We start from the raw sequence: 20857 nt of genomic DNA, 5'->3' as shown, positions 1-20857 counted from the left end.
GAGTGACCCCCTGGCCTGGCCACCCGTCCTTATTTCCTCTGGGGCAGGATGATTCCCCCCACACCCCACAGCATCTTCTTGGTGGCACAAATACAGGCTCGACAGCTGGGGATGGACCAAGGCCACCTCAACCCTCAGAGTGGCACGTCCCTTGAAATAGCTTCAAAGGAACAATGCAAAACAGCCACAAGGGAGAGGGACAGCTCCTCCACTATCCTTTTCCTCTCATTCTTTCTGGGGCTTCAGATGCCCTGGGGGTGACCAGCTCTGACTCAGTGGTGTTGTGCCCCCAGGGAGGAAGGAGATGAAGAAAAGAGACACACACCAGCACACCATTCCCCAGGACACACAGACTCCTCAGCAGTGGGAATACAGAATATCACCTTTTATTGGGGACAGAGAAGTGCTCGTGGGGCCATGGTTTGGCCGTCAAGGGTCACCAGTGCCTCCGGTGCACTGCGAAGGTACATGGTGGCTTCGATGTGCCGCGTGGAGATGAGCGTGAGGAACCCGAGGCCGTCAGGGATACCATCGCCTGCAGGAGGAAAAGTCTGGCAGTGTCCATCCCAGCTCTGTGGGGATTTCTCAAGGGAAATGCCCATCTCCCTTGGGGGTTGTTTCTGAACAGTGATTCTGGGGCTGGTGGCAGCATGGGAAGGGCCCCCACACTCTCCGTGGGTGGTGGCCCTGTGCTGGTGCGAAGTTCTGGAGGACACCAGGTCTCTGCAGCCCCAGCAGCATCTCCCAGGCTGAGACCCAGGGACATCCCCATGCCCTTGGGCTGTGTATTCCCCCCTTTCTCCAACATCATCACCTCTAACCCCGGCAAGCAGCCTCCACCAGGCAGCCCTGACCTCACCTCCGACAGCAGAAGACCTCCTTGGAGCAGATGCCAATGCGACCGATCCCTGGAGGACACGACCTCTGGGAGCAGAAGCCCCCGCGGCGCTCACAGTCCTGGGGCGATCCTCGAGGAAGGGACAGCCCTACAGGGAGCAGGAAGAGAGCATCTCAGCACAGTCCTGCCCCCCGCATGTCCAACGTTTGCCCACCACAACTGTCCCCTGCCCTGAAGTCCAAGGCAGATGGAAACAGGGCGATGTTCCTGGCACGTGGATGGGAGACGCTCGCCACCATCCCACAGCAGCCTCTGGGAGAGGGTCTCCAACACGTGAGCTGGCTCCCTCCTGGCACAAGGGAGGACATCACGGGGAGAAGCAGGACCTGCTTCCTTTCTTCTCCTCTCCAGGAGTGCTGCTGTGCCCTGGGGGTATGGAGAAGGTGGTGAAGCCTCATCCCAGGAGCGTGAGAGCTTTGTTGCAAGGTCCCTGCTTCGGAACCTGCAACAGGAGCCTTTCCTTAAAGATCTGGGGTGTGAGGGACCCCGGCGGGGTTCTGCAGTAACGGAAGACACATGATTTGTGATCATCAAATTCTCCATTTCCCTCCACAAAATATTTACAAAGGACAAATCCTCCACACCCCTTTTCATGCATATCTTACCTGCTGCTGCCTGGAGCATCAGGAGGAGGACAGCAAGGAGGAGAGGCAGGATCCGCATGGCCGGGAGATGCCCAGAGGGTCACAGCCCTGGGAGAAGAGGAAGCAGGGCAGAGAGGAAGAGGAGAGCCCCCGCCCGTGGGTCACGCAGCACCTGCAAAGGGACAGGACTGAGGATCACGGGCAGCCCATCCGGGAGGAGATGCTGCTGGGTGCTGGCTGGAGGAGCCTCCTCACCTCTCTGCTTCCAGCGGCAGCAGCACTTTGATCCCAGCTGCTCCCACCACGTGGCAAAGGCCAGCGGCTTCCTCAGCCTCTCCTGCAAAGCTTCTGCCACGCAGGCAGCGTCCCTTGGGACCGCTGACACCTCAGGATGCCTGGCCAAGAAGCATTTTTTTTCCTCTTCTCCCCCTGTCAGAGGGGACAAGGAATCGCCTTCCTCCTCTGACAGCTCTGAGAAGGATTCCCAGGCCTTCAGCCCCGGGTCTTGTGTCATCCCACCTTGCGAAAGAGGCGTTTGCTGCTGTGGTTTGCTGGACACGTCTTGGGACACACACACTGCGTCCCTGTTTGTTAGGCCTTGGCAAGCAATGTGCTTTCGCAACACAAAGGAGCTCTGTATTCCTCTCCTCAAGTGAAGCGTGTTCTTTCCATGCTTCGCTTGAAAATTGCTGGGAAGACGCCACGCGGGATGACATCTCCGCTCAGCTGGCAGTCCTCTGAAAGACAAGCTTCAATTATGACTCTGCCACGTAAGAGTTTGCTGTATATAATCTGTTGCTGGTTCTCAGCAGATCGGTGGTGTACTTTTATAACCCCATTTCAGATTCATCAATCGTGTATATATGTGTGCGTGTGTATAAATATATATATATGCATAAAAATGTACTCATACATAATGTATGTTCCGAGTGGTTACATCCGTATACCTTGCATCCCAACCCCTCATCATATTTCTTTGCTCTTTCCTGCCTGAGTTTCTCTCCCCGCTGAGGGAAGCTGCACCAGGCATTTGGAGCTGTGCCTCCAGGGGGACACAGCCATGCTGCTCAGGAGCAGGGCCCTTTCTCTCCTCTCCCCCACCCCAAAACTGAACTAGGACGTTTGTTGAAGAGGAACAACACAGGGATGTAGCTAATTACCATCTTAATGAAGCTCTTTAAGGAGCTGCCATGGGCAGGACTCTCCTGGCCACGGGCAGATTTTTGCAGTGATGAAGCTGTTGGGCTGAGCTCCTCACCTCCTGCCCCTCACAGATCATGTCCTCCTCGTGGTGATGTCCCAAATCATCCTGACAAATCCCACCTGAAAAAATCCTGCGTCTCTCCCACGGTCTATAAAGAGAACTTTGAGTGCAGGGAGGGCTGCTGGGGCCCTGGGGCGAGCAGATCTCCTGCCCTGTACACCTTTGTGCCACGAACCTTTGTGCCATGAAAGCCGACCCTTCTCCACAAAGCCCTCGGTCTTTGTGCAAAACATCTTGTGCCATTCCAGTTTGTGAAAGAAGCACTCGGCTGCTGTGGGTTGTGCAAAGCTTCTTAGGACATAAACTGCAAATTGCTGGTTTGGTTCCACGCGGCAACTTCCTGAGGTCTCCATCCAGGGGAATCCCTGCGAGGTGGCCGTTGGCCCAGTTTCCTGCCCTTCACAAGGCTGTGGTTTCACTGGTGGCACTGAATCACTTGCGGCAATATCTGGTTCTGCAGGGGGGCCAGGTGCTCTGCGACAAACGGCAGGCTCTGGGCTCACAGTCAGTCCCTTGTAGGCTCTCGGGTTGCTTCCCTTAAAAGCCAACCATCAGTGCCGGGCATCCCTGAGCTGTGGGGGAGCTGGGGTTAGGGTTATTCTGGCACAGTGCTCATTTGCCTGGGCTCAACCCATGGCTCACCTGGGCAGGACTCAGGAGACAGCCGGAACCTGTTGGTTGTGAACTGAGGTTGCTTTGCTTTGGAGGCTGAGCGTGGCTCCACATGCATGTGCTCTGCCGGGCCAGCTGGGCTCCAAACAGAAAGTTATTCACGGGCTGTAGCCTCTGAGTGCTGGGCTCAAGGCCAATTTATCTGCACAAGGATGCTGTTGACCGTGGCAGGCCAACTGTGGAGGAAGAAGTGCTCACAGAGCAACCTGCACCTTCTGAGTTTTCTGTTAGGGTTCAGGGTGGGGCAGGAGAAACCTCTTGCAAGAGGAGCGGTTGAATAGCAGGGGTATTGGCCTTTCATACGGGTTGTTTAATTGTAAAGAAATGCCGTGAGTTTAATTCTGCTCACCTGACTTGCTACTGCACCTGACATGAATTTTGCAGATTGACTCCAAATTTATATAGCCCAAAACAACCAAGGGTAAAACCAGGCTTTGAATCTTAAAATGAGGTCACCTGCCTCCTCTTGTTCTTATGTCTCCTCCTCAGTTCCCGTAACAACTGCTGTTCTCGGCTCTGAAAGCTGTGGGCTAGGAGGGGGAACCCCAGATTTTCAGAACAGAGGTGCTCGGAAGAATCACACTGGAGAAGTGACTCCTCATACTCCCTGCGGAAGTGATGGCTGACTCCAGCTTTGATCCCAGCAGGAGGCAAAATTATTTTGGTAAACATTCCTGGTAGGTGTAACCTGTTTTCAGATTTCTTGTTCAAATTTCTAAAGATGAGTAATATTTCTAAAGAAACAAATGATGACAACACACCTCACAGCCATACAATCTCCCTGGATACTGCTTTTATTGAAAGAATGACCAATCTTTATTGAAAGAATAACCAGTACAACGGTTCCCTGAATCCAGCGATGCAAGAAGAGATCATTCCCAGATCCCTGGAGATCCTGGGCAACTGGTCACACTACAACCTACACAAAGGAAAGAACATTTCAAGGTTTTCAGGCTTGAATTGATGGGGAAAATCCCACCATACAGAAGTTAAATGAAAATTCGGAAAGTCAGCTTTGCCCCAGCCCAATCTTAAACTTACCATCTACAGCAAGAATGCCCAGCACGGCACAGCCCCAGATAATCATTCCCACGAGGGCATTTCCCAGGGGTGCAGAAGGTCCCACGATAGCCACATCGCATAAGACTCTTTGGAGGACGGGAAAAGCCTGTACCATACAAAAAAAAAAAAAAAGGTACCCAGAGCCATTACAGTCCTAATGCAATATCCAGAGGAGGGCTATGGGTAGTACAAGCAAACACATGCTCTAATTCCTTCTTCAAATACAAGAATTGTATCCCCAAGCCCAGGACTCCCTTAGAAACTCAGATTTCAGGAACAGACAGCAGAGACGGGATAGAAAACATTGCTTAGGACTTGGTTGCAATCCAGGAGAGCTGCACCAGCTCAGCTGGGAAGCTGCCACTTCTTGGGGCAGAATGACGAGGATTTATTTTTGTGTGCCTGGATTTCCACAGATCTGGCCTATTGTCCTCGCTGTAGGTTTCACCCAGGTCTCCCAGCAGGTCCTGGTGTCTAGAGGTCCGTACAGATGGCCACTGTGTACAGATAAACCCATCAGCACATGCAAAATGACCGCTTCTATGCCAGGCATTGCCCTCTAGGTCTTGGGCCAAGCAGCCCAGCATTGCTCTTGTCCACATGGCTACACTTTCTTCCCACATAAAACACGATATTCCCATTCAGACTGCTTTTGGGAATGGTTTGTACTATTCCCAGAAGGATGTCTGGGTTTCATCAGTGACAGTGTTAGTTGTCAGGGGTGAAAAATTGCCCCAGGGAGCAGACTGCCAATTAATACAGCATGTTCCCTGGGCCTGCCTGGTCTTTTCCCATCCTTAAACCCCAGAGAACATTTACCATCCTATTCCCACATTGATCAACCCCAAAACTTTACTGACACTTGTGCTCATAGTGCCCTGCACTGTAATTTTGCCATTTTCAAGGATGCTGTTTAAAAACAGCTCCTTTTGCTGGACAGTAACGTGAGTTTGGGGTTCCAGCACCCTGTGGGTCCCCCCATCAAGCCCTAATCCCTCCTAAAACACTTGTGGTTGTATAGGATTCCCCACCAAGCAGAGGGTACCAGCAGCATTTTGACCTTGACTCGTGATCTTTTGCCTCCCCAACCCATGTACAAGGTCCTCAAGCATATTTGGAAAACACGGGACCCAATGTCTTTTTTTTTTTTTTCTGTGTGGCTTAAGAATATTTGATTAGGGGTGGTTTGTTGTAGGGTGAGCCAGAGACGATGAAAGTGCTCCAGGAGTTGGCAAGCTTTAATGGGGGAAATGCAGGCACTGAGGGGGAATTAGGGGGCTGTCCATCGTGCTTTCAACTCAGACTGGATTTTTGGAGGAGTAGCAAAGGCACTGAACTGCTGGTCAGAGCGGTTGCCTGCTAATTTCATGCATCAGCTGTGATCTGCCAGCGAGGTTTGATGATATGAGTGAAGTTACTTTGCAGGAGGCAGCTTGGCCGCTTCCCAAAGGGGACCAGAGACCTTTATGAGACATCAGTATCTGCTTTTATCATTTACAGCGTACCTGCAGCTCCATGAAATGCCACAAAGAGGAGTGCCAAGAGCAAGCAAAGGATTTTCATGGCAGAAGGCGGGCTGGGAGGTGCCGTCACTACAGAAAAATGACACCAAGACATTAATAAGAGGTTTGTCCCTCCACAGGCATCGTGGACTGAGGAGAGAAATACAAAAATGCTCTTCGAGACCAAGAGTCATCTAGAACACACTTTCTCTATAACAGTGTCCATGGCCTTAAGTGTTCCCTGGAGCATACACAGGACCATGGCACAGGAAGAAGCTTCTGTGCAGAAAAAAATACAATTTAAAATCCTCCTTTTAATTATTGTATTAATTAACCAGTGTTTATCCTAGGTCGCTTGATACTTTGCAACGCATTGCAATAAGTTCAATTTGCTTTACAGAAGTTAAAGTTGTTAATTCAGAAAGCAAACTAAGACAATTTTTATGTATTTATACAAAGCAACACAAAGCATGTTCTCAAGCTTTTCTAAAAAAAAAGTGGAGAAAGCTTTTTCAAGGTTAGCTTAAAATTCTCCACTTTCTTGCTTAGAGGCTGTTGCTTTTCATTCAACTCAAGAGCTACTTGATTTCCAGCAAAATTTCCTCTTAAATCTCTATCTGCAGCCAACAAAAACTCTTATTTCTTATCGATACTTTAAATTTCTAGAACTGCTTGAACTAGCACTTGATAGACCAGAGTTACTGCACAGGTAAGGTTATAACAGTGTAACGCATGTAACACATGAAAGATGTGAAATCTCTACCAATTTTCAGAAAGATAGAAGGTTAGAAGAGAGGCTGAATAACGAGAAGATTTTGGTTGTTACCAGGTAAGAGGAGGCTCTAGGTTGGAACAGTCCCGTGGATCAGTGCCAGCCACCCAGACACGTTAAGATGAAGGAGCAGAGCTTGGCTTTATGCGGTTTCTGGAGGCTGGTGAAGGATGCTTGCTGTTCACAACCATCCAGGGGCCAATCAGAAGATCCCTGCAGTTTTGGGGAGAATCAAGGCAGTCCAACAAATCCTCTCCGTTAGCGTCCTCCTGTGAGGAACGGAGGTATTGCTTTCAAAATATTGCAGTATTGCCTTGAGAAATACACTGAGCTTCTTGCAAGCCATGTTGGGCCACCTCCAGATCAAATATCTGGTGGGATTTAACCAGCACGTGTCCACTCAGATGGCCACAGACCAGATGTCTTTCAAAGGCATGCCTTTCATTCACATCCCCATGACATGGAAGGAAATCATAATCCTGAAGCTATCTTAAAGCTGCTGTTTAGGTAGGCTTTGTGGTTAGTGTGAGCAACGCCATTTAGCGTTACTCAATTTAACTGCTCGATGAGCACAGAAGTATATTCTACTTGATGATCATATCTTTGCTTACCTGCATCAGATTTGTCCCCAGGTGAAAAGGCAGAGCACTTCTAATCTCAGCCTCCGCCATGGAGTGACTGCATTTAATTTCCTGCTGGGAATGGTCCCCGGTCTCTGCCAGCTTTGAGACCGTATCTGGAAATCGCTGGAAGAATGCAAGAGCCAGACTTGTGCCCGGGGAGCTCTGAGGATTACACAGTAAAAATGTTTGTGCTCCAACGCCCAGGTCCTGCCCTTTTTGATTCACCGCCAGAGCTATATGGTAGGTACGTTAGGAGCCGATGGCTAAATAATGGTAAGGTGTTGGGCCTAAGCTTGCCTTTGCTCTTGTAGCTTCAAAAAAAAAAAAAAAAGTAGTTCTTAATATATTGTCATCCAGCTGTTTGAGGGATATGCGAAGATTTCCAGCTCTAAGTATTACTTTTGCCTTCTGCAGCATTGTGCTTTGGGTTTTGATGGGGGCAGTCATGTGCATCGGAGTGCTATCAATGATCTGGGCAGTTAATTCATCTACCAAATAAATCCCGGCAAGAATTTCTCCCTAAATACCCACAACTCATTAATGAGGAACCATGGACTCCATTTATTTTCAGTGCTTCCCTATGAATTCTTTACAAAGGTAAAAAATAGGTCACCGCAGAAAGAAAAATAATAATCAGCCGGAATTAGGTTAAAAATAGTTGTGTTAAATGGGAAGTTAGCACTTCTGTGAAAATCCAGAAACAGGATTAATGAGCTGTTGTTAATATTACATCATTTCTGCTGTCAGAAGGGAAAATTTTGACAGGTTTGATTAACGCTACCTTGATTAACAGAAATTAAAAAGATCTGCAATAGGAAAAGGTGGGGGGGAGTGAGGAAGTAAAACAGAAATCTAATAGTTATGAGTAATAAAAAGAAAAAAGGGAAAGCTCTGGTTGTTTTTATTTTACTTTTTTGTTTATATAACTTCTGCACTAAAATATTTTCAGTACGTATTACCTCCACTGTATGCAAGATATTTTAAGCCACCGATTTGTGGAAAACATTACGTGAACCACCCCAACATGATGTTTTACATCTTTATTGTTGTTGTTTTCCCCTCATGCTGGTTTTCTAGGACCTTCCTCTTTGGTATGAGCCCAGGTCAGCTTGAAGAAGAAGCCAGCCCTGGGTGAAGCTGTCAGAGAGGGGCAGAAGTTTGCATTTACCCTTCAGCAGCTTCTCTTGGTCTGCCTTCTCAAGGAGATACTTGAGCAGGAGCTGCTGTCTTCTGTGTTTGAAAGACTAGAAGTAAGGACTGTCACGCGCTGGGATGCTCCCAATACCATACGCCTGGAAGCATCTGCAAGGCTATGGCAGCTTTCCTCAATTAATTTGGGGGACCAGGCAACACTGCCCATTTTCTGTGCTCGAGCAGGGTGGCGTCACCACAGAGGGCCAAAAGGTGGCTTCGGGTCCTCCTGCAACCCCAAATCTGTGCCCGATGTGGTGGTGCAAGTGACCTCTGCGCTGGGAGACCTTGGAGCCAGCTCAGAGGCAGACACAGAGGTCGTACAACCCTCTGCTGGAGGACAGGAAAAATCCATCCCTGCTGTTACAGCACAGCCTCCTGGGCCTCTGCGATATCGCCAGGGCTGAGGAGAAAACGGTCTGCCTCGAAACACCTGCGGCAGATTTTCCTGTAGGAAATCCTGTAGGAAAATCTGGTCGCATTTGCTCTTTTAGCCGTAGTTCAGGCTGTGAGAGTGACGAGTCCTTGTGGTAACACTCAGCTCTCACACCGGGCCGGGCGCGTCCTGCTGGGGCAAAAGTCCTGCAGTGCAAGGCCGAGCCCGGCCTTCTGCTAACCCTTAAGTGCACAACCCCCAGAGAGACAGAGAAACTCCTTTCGGCTTTCGTCCTGCCCAACTAAAAAGGGGTGTGAGGGTCACAGAGGCCGTGCCTGACTCTCCCAGTCCACCCCTTGGACTTCCCAGGCCTCAGCGCCTCGTGGAGCAGGCCCTGCTCCAGGGCACAGAGTCAGCATGGGTTAAATATGAATGTTGGTTTCTTTTCGCCTTCTTTCTGCCATTTACAGAAATTTCTACTATTCCTTCGGGTATCTGTTGTAAAGGGATCTTTGCTTTCTTTTGTAGCCCTCTTTTTGACTCCTATCAGAACCTGACCGGCCACGCTGTATGGGAGCTGCTGTTCTCTGTCAGCCGTCTGTTCACCACAGCTCTACCCTGTGAGAGCCTCCCCTGACCTGCCTTTCATGCCTTGCAGGGATTTTTCTTAGACCTCTTTGTTTTCTTTTTGAGTCAAAGCAAATATTTTACTGAGGTCTCCAGCACAGCCTTTTTAACAGCTTACAGGCTGCCTGCAGGCTTCTTGCTCTTCCGGGCTGCTCCTTTTGGTGCTTTTCTCTACTCATTTTTGCTTTTTTGAGATTGAATATTTGCACGTTAAATATATTTGGTCCCAAAACACAGTTAAACCTAATTGTACTGTGGTAAATTTTTACAGAGCAGCTCTCCTCCAAGTAACTTTTGAATTAGGCCCTTTGCACCACTCACAACCAAATCCAGAAGAAACTTTTCTTGTGGGTGCCAGGACCAATTTTTCTAAGAATCAGCCTTTTCCTAATATATATATATATATATATATAATCGCCCCTCACGACAGCTCAGCTGCATCATCTGGAGGAGGGGCACTACGTGCGGAAGATGTGACCTGCTCTTCGGGCCCATCAGGGAGGGACTATTGCTTAAACCCATCTCCAAGGTGTTGACAGACACTTGCAGCTCGGGTGTGTAGCAAAACACTGGTTGAAACAAGTACACAGGCAGGGCTCAACACGTGAGGGCCGTCCAGGTCCATGTGACATCTCATCTGTAGGCAAGCCAAGACTCCTTTTGCCTTTGCCTCCCAATTTCTTATGCATGGGGACAGTGCTAAATGGGGTATGGGGTTGCACAGGTGGCTTTGATGCTCCCCATTGCCCTCATTCACTGGCTGAGTGGTGCCTTCAACCCTCCCGTCTTGTTGAGCTTGTTGAGCTTCAGATTATTACCCCCTTCAAACGATGAAGGCATTTCCAGTTCTGTACAATCCCAAATCTTACCTTATCCTTCTTTCCAATGGAGGGAAGCTTCCTGGAAAAGAGGTTTTCCATACCCGCCCTATCATAGCCACGACAAAGGAATTCAGATTTCTGGGATGTGGTCAGCGATTGTGCTCTACACAAAAGGATTTGTTGTCTCCATTTGTTGGTCACAATTAAGAATAATTTTGTATGCTCCTCAGTGGTTCCTGCACTTATTTTGGAAGGGAATGAACAATTTAGGACATCTCAAGATCTTCCTCCTCCTCCTGGCAGGAGACCAGGAGACAAAGGCCTTGCTGACACTTCCCCAGTTCATGCCCCAGTTTCTTCATCCGTGCAAGACGAGTGGAGATTTTTGCATTCTCTTTAAAGCACTTGACTTCAATGATTATACAACCACTACGGTGTCTCAATTATCATTATTCCCGAAAGCCAGCCCCGTGAGAGAGTCACTGCAACTTTTTGGCATTCCACCAAATACCTGCTTTTTTGCTATTGTTATTTCTTCTTCCTGAACTGCAGTAGCTAAAATTAACCCAGGTGGAAGAGCACGGCTTAATCACAACAGCAGGTACCTTGTGTTTGCTCAGCTACCTCCTACGGCTGGTGCAAGCCCCAGTTCACGAGTACAAAGGACTTTCAAATCCCTAGATGGAAGGAGCGATTAAGGTTCAAATACCACCTTTGGGCTTGGAGAGCTTGGTTGTTATTAATGATTACTCCTTTGGTGGTGGCAACGTGCTAAGCAATAATGTCAACTGCAGCATGGAGGCAGGACTAGCTGTGCCTGGAGAAGCTGCTACTCCAAAACCAGCACAGATGTCTCATGAGATGTTTAAGCCGTCTTTCTGGGCTGAATGAATCTGAGCTCCCCAAATGTGGAGTTGACCAAACCTCCTCTGGATTCAGACCCAGGTCTAGATGGCCTAGAAAACCTTGCCCAGGTTTGTAGGTGCCTGCCCATAAACTGTGGCTGGACACGAGGCCCACAGAATGTGTGGTCCTAGGCCTCAGGAACCAGAGCGATCAAAACACTCCTCACCAATTAATGGCTTAAGAAGCTTGGCCTTAATACCCACACTTTATTAGATATTTACACAACTCAGATAATTTGCAGACCGGACTCTTTGGACGTGGTGAATACATGTTAGAGGAGAGAAAAGGAGCACAAATCACTCCCGTGCTGTAAGGCTGTGATATTTTTCAGTGTCTGCAAGACAGCAGAAGACTTCAGTGTCCAGCCCTTGCTGTATCACAACAGAGACCAAATGAGAGTTGGCCAGACCTGGAGAGGAGGACCTGGGCCTGGATCAGACCTCACCACGCAGGAGCCAGCTGGTGAGGACGAAGGCAGAGAAACAAATCACAGGCAGGGACAAGGTGGGAGGAGAGCAGTGAGACTCCAAAGGCGTCCCCGTCCTGCAGCTCTTCGACATCGGTTGGTAGAAAGGGCAGGGTGGAAGTCCATGAGCTGGAGAAGGCTCCCCAGGGCTGTACTGTGACCTCTGAGGCTTGACTGGCACGAGCCCTCTGCACCTCACCCCTCCACAGGCTTGACCGAGGTGAAGGAGCGGGGCCATAACAGGGACCCCCTTCCCAAATAAACCTCTTAGAGGTGAGAACTCCACCTTGTGCTCTCCCTTCGGGACACCCAGGTGGCAAAAGTGACTTCCACCAGCTCCAGGGACAGACAGCACCATAAACAGCAGCCAGGTAAAGCCGGACAACATTACACTGCGGGTGTCACCGCTGCTGACCCTACCAAAGCCACCAGCCCCGACATGGACCATGGATGGTCATCACAAGGGTATGCAGCACTTCGCCAGGCCATTGTAGCAGGTACCGATGGATGTCTTGAACAAGGAACACAGCAAGAAGGAGCACTCGCCTTTGATCTTCCTACACATGACAGTGTCTGGCACTGTAATTGCAAAAAAAAGAGCCTGTAAGCACCTTTCTTTAAATTTTCGCACGTGAAGAAAGATTGTCCCCATGTTAACAGGTCTTTGTGCAGATAGCACGAGTCAACCTAAAAAGCGCCCGGTGGTTGTGTTTGCACTTACCTGTGGCAGCCTGGCATGCCACAAGGAGAACAAGCAGCAGGAGGAGCATCACCTTCATGGCTTGGGCTGGCATTGGGGGTGTCACCCCAAAGCCGCTGAGAGCAAGAGAGACTGCGAGAGGAAGGAAAGGACCTGTTTATAAGGCCTTGGTTAATGCAATCTGCGGGGATTTAGCAATCGAATAAATAAAGTACTTAAAGGATGCGCGCTGTAATCTCTAATTACAAATTCCCATGTGGATGGCACTAGAGGCCCCCACCCCGAGAGGAATTATCCTCTTAGCACTGACATCTGGCTCCCGTGCCCTGACCCAAAGCCCCATCTCCTCTGCCAACACCACATACAGGCGGGCTCATTTTGAGGTCTTAGTACTCAAATCTCAATCAGACGCACCTTTGCCTCCAGAAGTTCTGATTCTGAACAGAAGGGAGCGTTTGTTCCAAAAAAAATCCCAATGCCACATGGAGACCAAATCCAGAATCATCCCCACCAAGCTGTTCTGCCTCTCGGTGCAGCTCCAGCAGCACATCCAGCAGGTCTCGGCACATCTCGTGCTCCCATTTCCAAAAGGGGTCAAAACATGAGAAAGTGCAGCAAGCCATCAAAAAATACATATATAATTTGAAGGTTGGAGAAACAGCTTTGCATAGAGGAGCTGGAGAACCTTCTCTTGCTAGGCTCGCTGGAGAAAATGTGGAGAGAGGGCTTCACCGTCCTCTGCTCTTAGCTCTGCTGGAGGCCCGCGGGGCTTTGTAGCAGCAGGACGGGCTCCCGGGCGCTGAAATCCGGCAGAGAAAAGCGCGGCCAAACCAGTGGCTGGAAGGCAGCCAGCGCAACTGGGAGTAGGCTGCGAAACCAGGGAGGGCGCTCAGCCCTGGGAGCATCTCGGCTTTCTGCAGGGCCGAGCAAAGATCAGCGCTCGCAGGCCACCAAGTGATGTTCTCTGGCCGGTTTCTCACCGTGAAATCCCCGCCTGCTCTCCAGGAGAAGCCTCGTCTTCGTGCCTTTCGCCTTCCTCGCTCCCGTGGGAGCCCCCGCAGCTCCCTCGCTGCTGGATTTGCGAGCGGAGATTTTGTTCGTCTGGAAAAATCAGAGAACAGAGACCTGGGAAGGTCCCAGATCCCTTGGGAGTGGGATTTGGCTCCCTGGCACATCCCTGAGCACACGCAGGGGCTTTGGTTCGTCGCTCACCCGCACGTGTCAAGGGGGGAGCTTATAGGGTACGGGCAGTGCTGGGGACCTGCAGAGAACCCTGGAAGCGGAGCTGGGTGACAAACTTTGCTCCTTTTAATACAGCAGAGTCCAGGTTTAATTCCCAGGGTGGCAAAGCAACTCAGTACGACTTCCAAAAACAAAATAAAATAACCCAAAGCACTGGGAAATGGATGAAAGCCCCGAAACGCCCTCACCGCCCCGGCAGCCCAGGGGATCTCAGAGCTTCGGGAGCCTCCTGCTTGATTTCCCGGAGGCACCAACAAAGCCGTCGGTGATATTTGGACTTAATTAAGCAGCCGACCGTCCCATGGACACATCCTAATTAATTTGCGGCTCCCCCTCGCACCTCCCGGCCGCCACCTAGCGCCCAGCCCCGCGGGGACAGCCGGGGGATATCGGGGGGGGCTTTGCGCGAGGGCGCAGAGATTTGGGGACACCGGGGTGCTTCAACCCCCGCCATCGCCCCAAAACACCCCCCAATGCTCCGCGCTGCACCCCAAAGAGCCCGCGTGACGTCAGCAGCGTGACGTCACATCCCCGGGGTGGGAGGGGAGAGGGGGCACTGGGGGGAGGCGCCCCGGAGGCTCCTTCCTCCTCCTCTTCCTCCTCCTCCTCTTCCTCCTCCTCCTCCTCGCAGGATGCGCGGGGGCTTCCCGGGGCTCTCCCTGGCGCTGCTGGCTGCGGAGCGCGCTGCGAGTGAGTGGGCGCGCAGGGGGCGCGCAGGGGATGCGCGGGGGGGATAAAGTGGGAGTAAGGGGAGAAAAAGGGGAGAGAGCGCTGCGCCCCCTCCGTTCCCCAAACAAAAGCTTTTTGTATCCGGACACCGCTTTCTCCCTTTTTTTTTTTTTTTTTTTTTTTAAAAAGGAGTTTTTTGGATGTTTTGTTTCTTTTTAAATTCGAATTCCGGCGCCCTTTATCTGCGCCCGCCTTCGGCCAAGCCCCTCGGCGGCGATGGCTGCGCTGCTGCTGACAAGCAGCCCAGGAGCTGGAAGCCTGAGATAAGCTGCAGATCCTGGGGGAGGCTGTGGGTAGCATCTTTAGGTTGGCATCCCCCAGCACCCTCTCCGCTCTTTTCCAGGGCTCAGCACCATCATCCACTACCTGGCGCGGGGGCAGCTGGGCTGCTTTTGGCTCACCGTCGCCTGCCTGGCACCCGGCTACGTGCCTCAGCTCCTCAGCATCCTCTGGTTCAGGGCAGACGGCCAGCCGCCCGGCCGCGGGCTCCTGGCCCTCCACGTCCTGCAGCTGGGCCTCTGGAAGCGGTGAGATCCTCACCCCACGACCCACCCAGCCTCCCTGCGCCTGCCAAAAACCGTGGTGGACGTCCCATTGGGCTGCCTCTTGCAGGTACTGGGATGTTTTGCGGCTGGAGGCGAAGGCGGGCGGCAGCGCCGGTGCCGGGGAGGTGCTGCTGCAGCTCGGGGACGTGTGCGCGCTGCGGCTGCTGGAGGCCCTGCTGCAGACCCTGCCTCACCTCCTGCTGCAGGCGTACGTCGTCGTGGCCGTCGAGCCCACCAGCGTCGTCCCCGGTGAGCGGGGACCTCCCCGGAGGATGCTTCGTGTTGCAGAGGGGGGGATGAGTTTGGGTGGGTGACGTGTTCCCACCTGGCAGGGCGCACAGCAGGCTCTGGATGGAGAAGTGTGCTGCAGAGCGGGTTAGGAAGCCCTGATGCAAGGCAATCAGGGATAAATATGGCTTAAAAATCCGCTGTGGTTGTGCCTGGAGGAGTTTCTGGGCTAACCATGGCTTTTCCCAGCTGGCACGGCCACTCCTCGCAGCGTACGGAGCATCTCGGTGGTGCCTCGGTTGGGTTTGGACCCAACGCCCATTCCTCAGCTCCAGCCGAATCGTGGTGCGGCGCTGAGCATTTAGGGTTTGGGGGCTGCATCTTAGAAAAGGAGAATTTCCAGCTGTGTTTTGCAAAGGGGGAAGCTGGGGCATGGAGTTGGGACACGTGCAAGGCCGGTCTCCAAGTCGTGGCAGGCTCAGGTCCGACCGCGGCGAGCGGAGATGGAGCTGGGGGCTCACGCTTTGGGCAGGCACTGGCATGACGCGGAGACCAGATTTGGGGTGAGGTGCTTGAAATCCTCCAGCTGATAGGACCTGTTGTCTAGCTTGGATGGACACCATGCTCTGGGTGGCTCCTTGAAGCAGAAACGGGGTCCTCAAGACAGTCGGGTATCCTCTGAGCACCCCTGTCCCCATGCAGGTGTCAGCGCCGGGCTGTCCCTGCTGTCCCTCTCCTGGGCGTTGGTGTCCTACAGCCGCTTCTCCTGCCTGCTGAAACCCGGCCACGTCCGCCTGCCGGCCGCAGCCCTGCTCTGCCTGCTGCTCTGGAGGACGGGGATGCTGGGGACCCGCGTCCTGGCCCTGGTGCTCTTCACCAGGCTCTATTCCTGCTGGGTTTTGGCTGTGGCAGGTGAGACCGACGCTCCTCAGCCTTTTCGCCCCGTCCCGTTGGCAGCCGGGGAGCTGCTCCCACCGCCTCCGGGGCCGTTTTGCCCCTTCGGTGCCATCCCCTCGCAGGAATCCACTGGCTGCTCATGGCCTTCTGGCTGGTGGCCCAGCAGACGGACATCGTGGCCCAGCCGTGCCGCTGGAGGCTGTTCAATGCCCTGGTGGGAGCCGTGTACGTCTTCTGCTACGTCAACGTCCAGCCGGGTGCCTCCAGGCACAGGGTGGCCGTGTTTTACCTGGTGAGTACCCTGGGCATGGAAATTCTCTTTTATTTTTTATTTTTAAGCATGGGGTTTTTATTTACTTATTTATTTTTTGGGCTGGGACAAAAAGGGAACTTGCAATGTAGGTGCAAAATAAATCGGCAACGTCTCGAGTTAGACCTGGTGCTTGTCATTTTAAGCAATCCGAAGCCCTCCGAAGGACCCGAGTGACATTTCTCTCCCCTCTGCCCCGCAGGTAATGCTGGTGGAAAACACCCTCCTGCTGCTGCTGGCCACCGAGTTCCTGCAGGCGGAGACGAGGCACAGCCTGGGCATGACCGGGGCCGTCTTGTCGGGGTCTGCCCTAGGTAAAAACCCCCTGGATTTAGCGCCTGGATCGCGTGTTTGGAGAGCAGCTCGAGCAAACGAGCATCATCACCTATTTTAGTTGCACGGCATTATTTGCTTTATGTCTTCAAGCTTAAGCTTCTGGATTTATTTGGGTATACCCGAATCCACCCGGAGTTTCATTTCTCAGCTTTTCTCAGTTTGGGGGTGGAGGTAAGCGGGTGCTGCAATAAAAAAGAGCGGTGAGGTTTGGAGCAGCCTCCTGGCGGGGAGTTAAATCTGGGAAGAGTTGGCTCCGAGTGGCATTGGAGGAGCTTTTAAAAGCGAATGGTGATGGGGGAGTGGGTTTGAAGCTTCGGAAGGGCACGGGTGCTTGCAGGAGGTGTTTGTGGAGCTGGCGTCCAGCAGGAACGGGAGGCTGCTGGTGCTGGTCCTGCTCCTCCAGGAAGGAAGCGAGCAAAAATCCAGGAGGAAGGTTGGGTACCTTAAAATGAGACGTGGATGTGGGGTGAAACCCTCTGGTGTCTCTCATTCTGTGGCTGGAGAAGCAGGATGAGATGAGGGGGGAAGGAGTCCTGCACCGTGCTCGCACGACGCCCAGCCGCATCCCTGCAAAGGAGAGACCTGGGCTCTCGTCCGCCCCTCACCAAAATGTGGCCAGGATTCGGCCCTTGACGCTTTTCTGCTCTTTTGCAGGCGCCGCGGCTCTGGTGGTTTATTACAGCCTGCTCCACCCCAAGTCCGCGGAGATCTGGGAAGGCTTCCTGGAGAAATCCTGCCAGGCCACGGCTGCCGGTGACGATCGGGCTGCTGGAAACAGCTCCCAAACGGGGCAAAGTTTGGGAATTTCGGGAGACGGCGAGTCCTTGGAGGTGGAAGGGACCACAATGGCTCCCAAAAAGGAGAACGGCTCGTCGCTCCTGCAGGTCGGAGGGCGCTTGGAGGACGGGTGGGCAAACCATCACCACTGGCTGCTGGTGAGGCTGGCCTTGAAGACGGGGGACGTGTCCCAGATCAACGCAGCTTTTGGGGACGGTGGCGTGGGAGAGGTGTACGCGGGCAAAGCCAGGCCTGGGGCAGAGCTGTGCCTCCCCACGAGGGAAATCACTCCCCTGCGTCTCGGATCCGATCTGACCGACGCGAAATCGGTGGTGGTGAGGAACGGAGGAGGCAGCAAAGGCGAGGTCGGTGATGAAGAAGCAGCACAGGAGGACAGAGCAGGGCAGGAGCCTGGTCCTCGCCCTGCCGCCTCCTTGCCTAGCAGCTCCTGCCCGGTCCCGGACGAGGTTTCCTCCGTGTACTTCACTGCCAACACTAGAGGCATCACCTCTGCCAGTGTGGCGACGGTGACGTCCACCTCCTCGACCCTGCTGCAAGGGGACAAGGAAACCCAGCCTCCCCCAGGCTGCCTGGCAGGAGGAGGAGGAAGAGGAGAGGATTCATCCCTCGGGATGGCGAGCATCAGCCCGATCCTGGGCTCCTGCGCCCTCCGGCACCTGCAGAGCAGCTCTTCCCTCTGCAGGACAAGTGGCTGCGGGGCAGCGGGGCCCCCCGGGACCCCCGTGGGGTGGCATCACCTTCAGGACACCCAGCAGGGGACCGTCCCGAGGAGCAAGCTGCGGCCGCCGTGCTTCACCTCCACCCCCAAGGCTGACCCTAAACCCTGCTGCCAGGCAGACGTGGTCCTGCGTGGTGAGGAAATCGCCTCCCCTCCTGGAGCATCTCCTGCTTCTGGAGAGCTTCAGCAGCTGGAATAGCTTAAAAGTCTGGGTTTGGGTATTTATTAAACTTATTTATGTAAAAACCCCGACAGGCAGCCGGGGCATCCTGCCTTTTAGGTATTTGGGGTGACGTCGGGAAAGGTGACCTGAAGCAAGTGCCTGTAGGAGCTGCGGGTCTGGGCCAACGTGGAGACCTGGCTGCTGTCTCCTGGGCTGCGAGGCTGGCCAAAGCAGGAATCTTCTCGGGACAAACAAGTGCCTAAAACAGAAATCTGACGGGCTTTACCCCCTCGGTGCCTTTCCTTCTGGGCAGAGCAAGGCCCGAACCGAGGCTCGGCGCTGCTCGGTTCATTTTTCCCCCGCCAGTTCCTTCGTGAGAGCTTTACCCCTCTGTTTGCCGGGGCCACGCCGGAGCCCAGACCCTCTGCATGCTGCAGGTGGCAACCTCGGGACGTTGAATTAGACCGAAGCCGTATCTGCGTGTCCACGGTCGGGCTGATTGGGGTCTGTTAATGAATTATTGGGGTGAGTGACGCTGGAGCAGGCAGTGGTGGCTGCTCACCCCGTCCCCAAACCGTGACCAAACCGGACCTAGGAGATGGAAAATCAAATATTTTGTAGGTCGGGTGGTGGGGCTGCCCTCGAACCTGTGCTGGTTGTCACCAGGCAAAACGACGTTGGGAAAGACAATGCATTCGGGGTTTGCTGTCCTGCCCTGGTCCACAGAAGGATTTACACCATCCTTGCTGCACTGGTGAGTGATAAATGTATTTAACCCGCTGGGAATTGCCCTGAACGGCCTCAGATCTGCTTTAGATGTAATCACAAAACTCGCCAAGGGTCAGGAGAAGGTTGGGCGGGCTGCGCCCTACAGCAGAGGTCCCACAGCACCGAGCAGGGGGTGAGCAACCACCCCACGGAGCAGCCAGGAAGGAAACGACGCTCCGTGTCCCTCGGCCACCAGAGGGAGATGCTGCCCAAGGCTTCCAAAGCAGGCGCCCCGCTGCGGGTGCTGGCACCCATGGGGTGGGAGGAGAGGGGTGCGTGGGACTGTCACCGCCTCGGCATCCCATATGGGAGCTGGTGGGGGTGAAACGGGGGCTCTGGGGTGCTGGGGGTGGCGGACTGAGTGCCCAGCGGGCGCCTGGAGGAACCTGGCCGGGGCTGCAGGAGGCACCTTCCAGCTCCCCGAACGTCACCGGGCCTCGGGGGAACTTGGGGAGCCTCCGCTGGGGTCTCTCACCCGCAGAAGGGCCGGAAACCCGGCACGTCCCCATCCCACCCCGCTCAGCCAGGCCCTCCGACGCCCCGGGATAAAGGATTTCTGCTCGTTTCGTGGCTGGTGAGCCCAATTTTTGCTCGCTTGGCTCATGGGGAAACCCTCGCTCGTGCCCCAGCGCCACCGTCGTGGCGGGGACCTGCCCCGGGCAGCGGGGCGCAAGGAACGGGGTGACAAATGGTGACAATGCGGGGAGCGACCTGCGGGAACTGCCTGTGCCGCTCGTCGCTCACCTGGAAAAAAAAAGGAGCAGGAAAAAAGGGCAGGAACGGAGCCTGCGTCCCTCCCGGAGCCGCAAACAATGCCCAGGGGAGCAGCGGGACTTGGGGACGTGGCCGGCACCGTCCCCTCCACCCCGCTCCCCTCCTCGGGTGGTTTCGAGCGCGCGGTCAAAAGGTGGGGTAAAACAAAGTGGGCTTGGAAGGAGGTGGCAGGGAGCTCGGGGTGGCTGCAGCCCACCCGGCAGCGGGTTTGGGCTCTGACCTCGTCCACCCGCGGGGATTTAAAGAGGAGAAGGTCCAGGAGATCCTGCCCTCGATGGGAGACGTCGCGGCGTCGCTCGTCTGCTGCTTTCGGTCAAGGCACGGCGCAAAACACCCGGCTCCGAGGTGATGCAAGCCCCCGGGCCGACCCGAGAATGATTTACCCACAAAGAAAAAAAAAAAAAAAAGAAATCTTCTCACTTCCAAAAATACCGAAACGGCAGAATTAGAGAAAAAATATTTGCCCCCGGTTGCTGTTGTTTGTTTTTTCCAGGCTGTGACTCGGGACAGTTTTTGGTTCCCTTTTTGGTGCTTTGCCTATTCCCGTAAAGGGCACGGGGAACCTGGGGGCTCATCAGGCCCCTAATGAGGGCCGTGACTTAATGAGACCCCCGAGGACTGCGCTCTGCGTGCGGCATTGGGCCCGGGGAACCAATTTTGTGCCCCCGGGGACCGGGACCGGGACCGCTCGGCTCCCTTTTTGGGGGGGGGATTTTGGGGGTCCGTGGGGATGCCGCGGGTGGAAAGAGCCGGCACTGCTCGGATAGGGGGGGACCCTAAAAGCGGCCCTAAACGGGGGAGGGGGGGGCACGGACACGGGTGGGTGCTGGGACGGGGGGGGGGGGGGGAGGTGCAGGGATGGGGGGGGGCGGACACGGGGTGGGG

At 53.8% G+C, this 20857-nt stretch overlaps 2 protein-coding genes and 1 long non-coding RNA gene across 5 annotated transcripts; 1 reads left to right on the top strand and 2 right to left on the bottom strand.

The window, feature by feature from the left end:
• Positions 1 to 4455: 4455 nt before the first annotated feature.
• On the bottom strand, positions 4456 to 7549 carry LOC308192471 (gallinacin-4-like; the record flags this gene model as incomplete). Its single annotated transcript, XM_080586072.1, has 4 exons — positions 7366 to 7549; positions 6809 to 6967; positions 5986 to 6072; positions 4456 to 4586 (listed from the first exon to the last, which is right to left on the bottom strand). The coding sequence occupies exons 3-4, from the start codon at positions 6041 to 6043 to the stop codon at positions 4456 to 4458; spliced, it is 189 nt and encodes a 62-aa protein (XP_080442198.1). The 5' UTR covers positions 6044 to 6072; positions 6809 to 6967; positions 7366 to 7549.
• A 4756-nt stretch (positions 7550 to 12305) lies between these two features.
• On the bottom strand, positions 12306 to 14201 carry LOC308192479. 2 transcript variants are annotated; one of them, XR_013948833.1, is made up of 4 exons: positions 13677 to 14201; positions 13459 to 13565; positions 12486 to 12617; positions 12306 to 12343 (listed from the first exon to the last, which is right to left on the bottom strand). It is a non-coding gene; the product is annotated as an uncharacterized lncRNA (long non-coding RNA). The 2 variants fall into 2 exon arrangements; XR_013948834.1 differs by having other exon boundaries at positions 12319 to 12343; positions 12486 to 12596.
• A 42-nt stretch (positions 14202 to 14243) lies between these two features.
• XKR5 (XK related 5) lies at positions 14244 to 20199 on the top strand. 2 transcript variants are annotated; one of them, XM_080586045.1, is made up of 7 exons: positions 14244 to 14396; positions 14779 to 14962; positions 15048 to 15229; positions 15911 to 16120; positions 16228 to 16397; positions 16618 to 16729; positions 17406 to 20199. In XM_080586045.1, exons 1-7 carry the CDS (start codon positions 14339 to 14341, stop codon positions 18464 to 18466), a joined length of 1977 nt encoding a protein of 658 aa, XP_080442171.1. In that variant the 5' UTR covers positions 14244 to 14338; the 3' UTR covers positions 18467 to 20199. The 2 variants fall into 2 exon arrangements, with proteins under 2 accessions (XP_080442171.1, XP_080442170.1); XM_080586044.1 differs by lacking the exons at positions 14244 to 14396; positions 15048 to 15229 and having other exon boundaries at positions 14406 to 15047.
• Positions 20200 to 20857: the final 658 nt, after the last annotated feature.

The sequence above is a fragment of the Anser brachyrhynchus genome, assembly GCF_964034855.1.
Source record: "Anser brachyrhynchus genome assembly, chromosome: 3".
Lineage (NCBI taxonomy): Eukaryota > Metazoa > Chordata > Aves > Anseriformes > Anatidae > Anser > Anser brachyrhynchus.
Note: the sequence above shows the minus strand (reverse complement) of the source record. Positions and strands in the feature narration are given on the sequence as shown.

Excerpts from the sequence above, each read along its gene's own strand:
- XKR5 (XM_080586044.1), top strand. The coding sequence starts at position 14,576 with ATGTTTTGTTTCTTTTTAAATTCGAATTCCGGCGCCCTTTATCTGCGC. Across the intron at positions 16,398-16,617 it reads GGGTGGCCGTGTTTTACCTG|GTAATGCTGGTGGAAAACAC; the intron begins GTGAGTACCCTG and ends TCTGCCCCGCAG. Across the intron at positions 16,730-17,405 it reads CTTGTCGGGGTCTGCCCTAG|GCGCCGCGGCTCTGGTGGTT; the intron begins GTAAAAACCCCC and ends GCTCTTTTGCAG.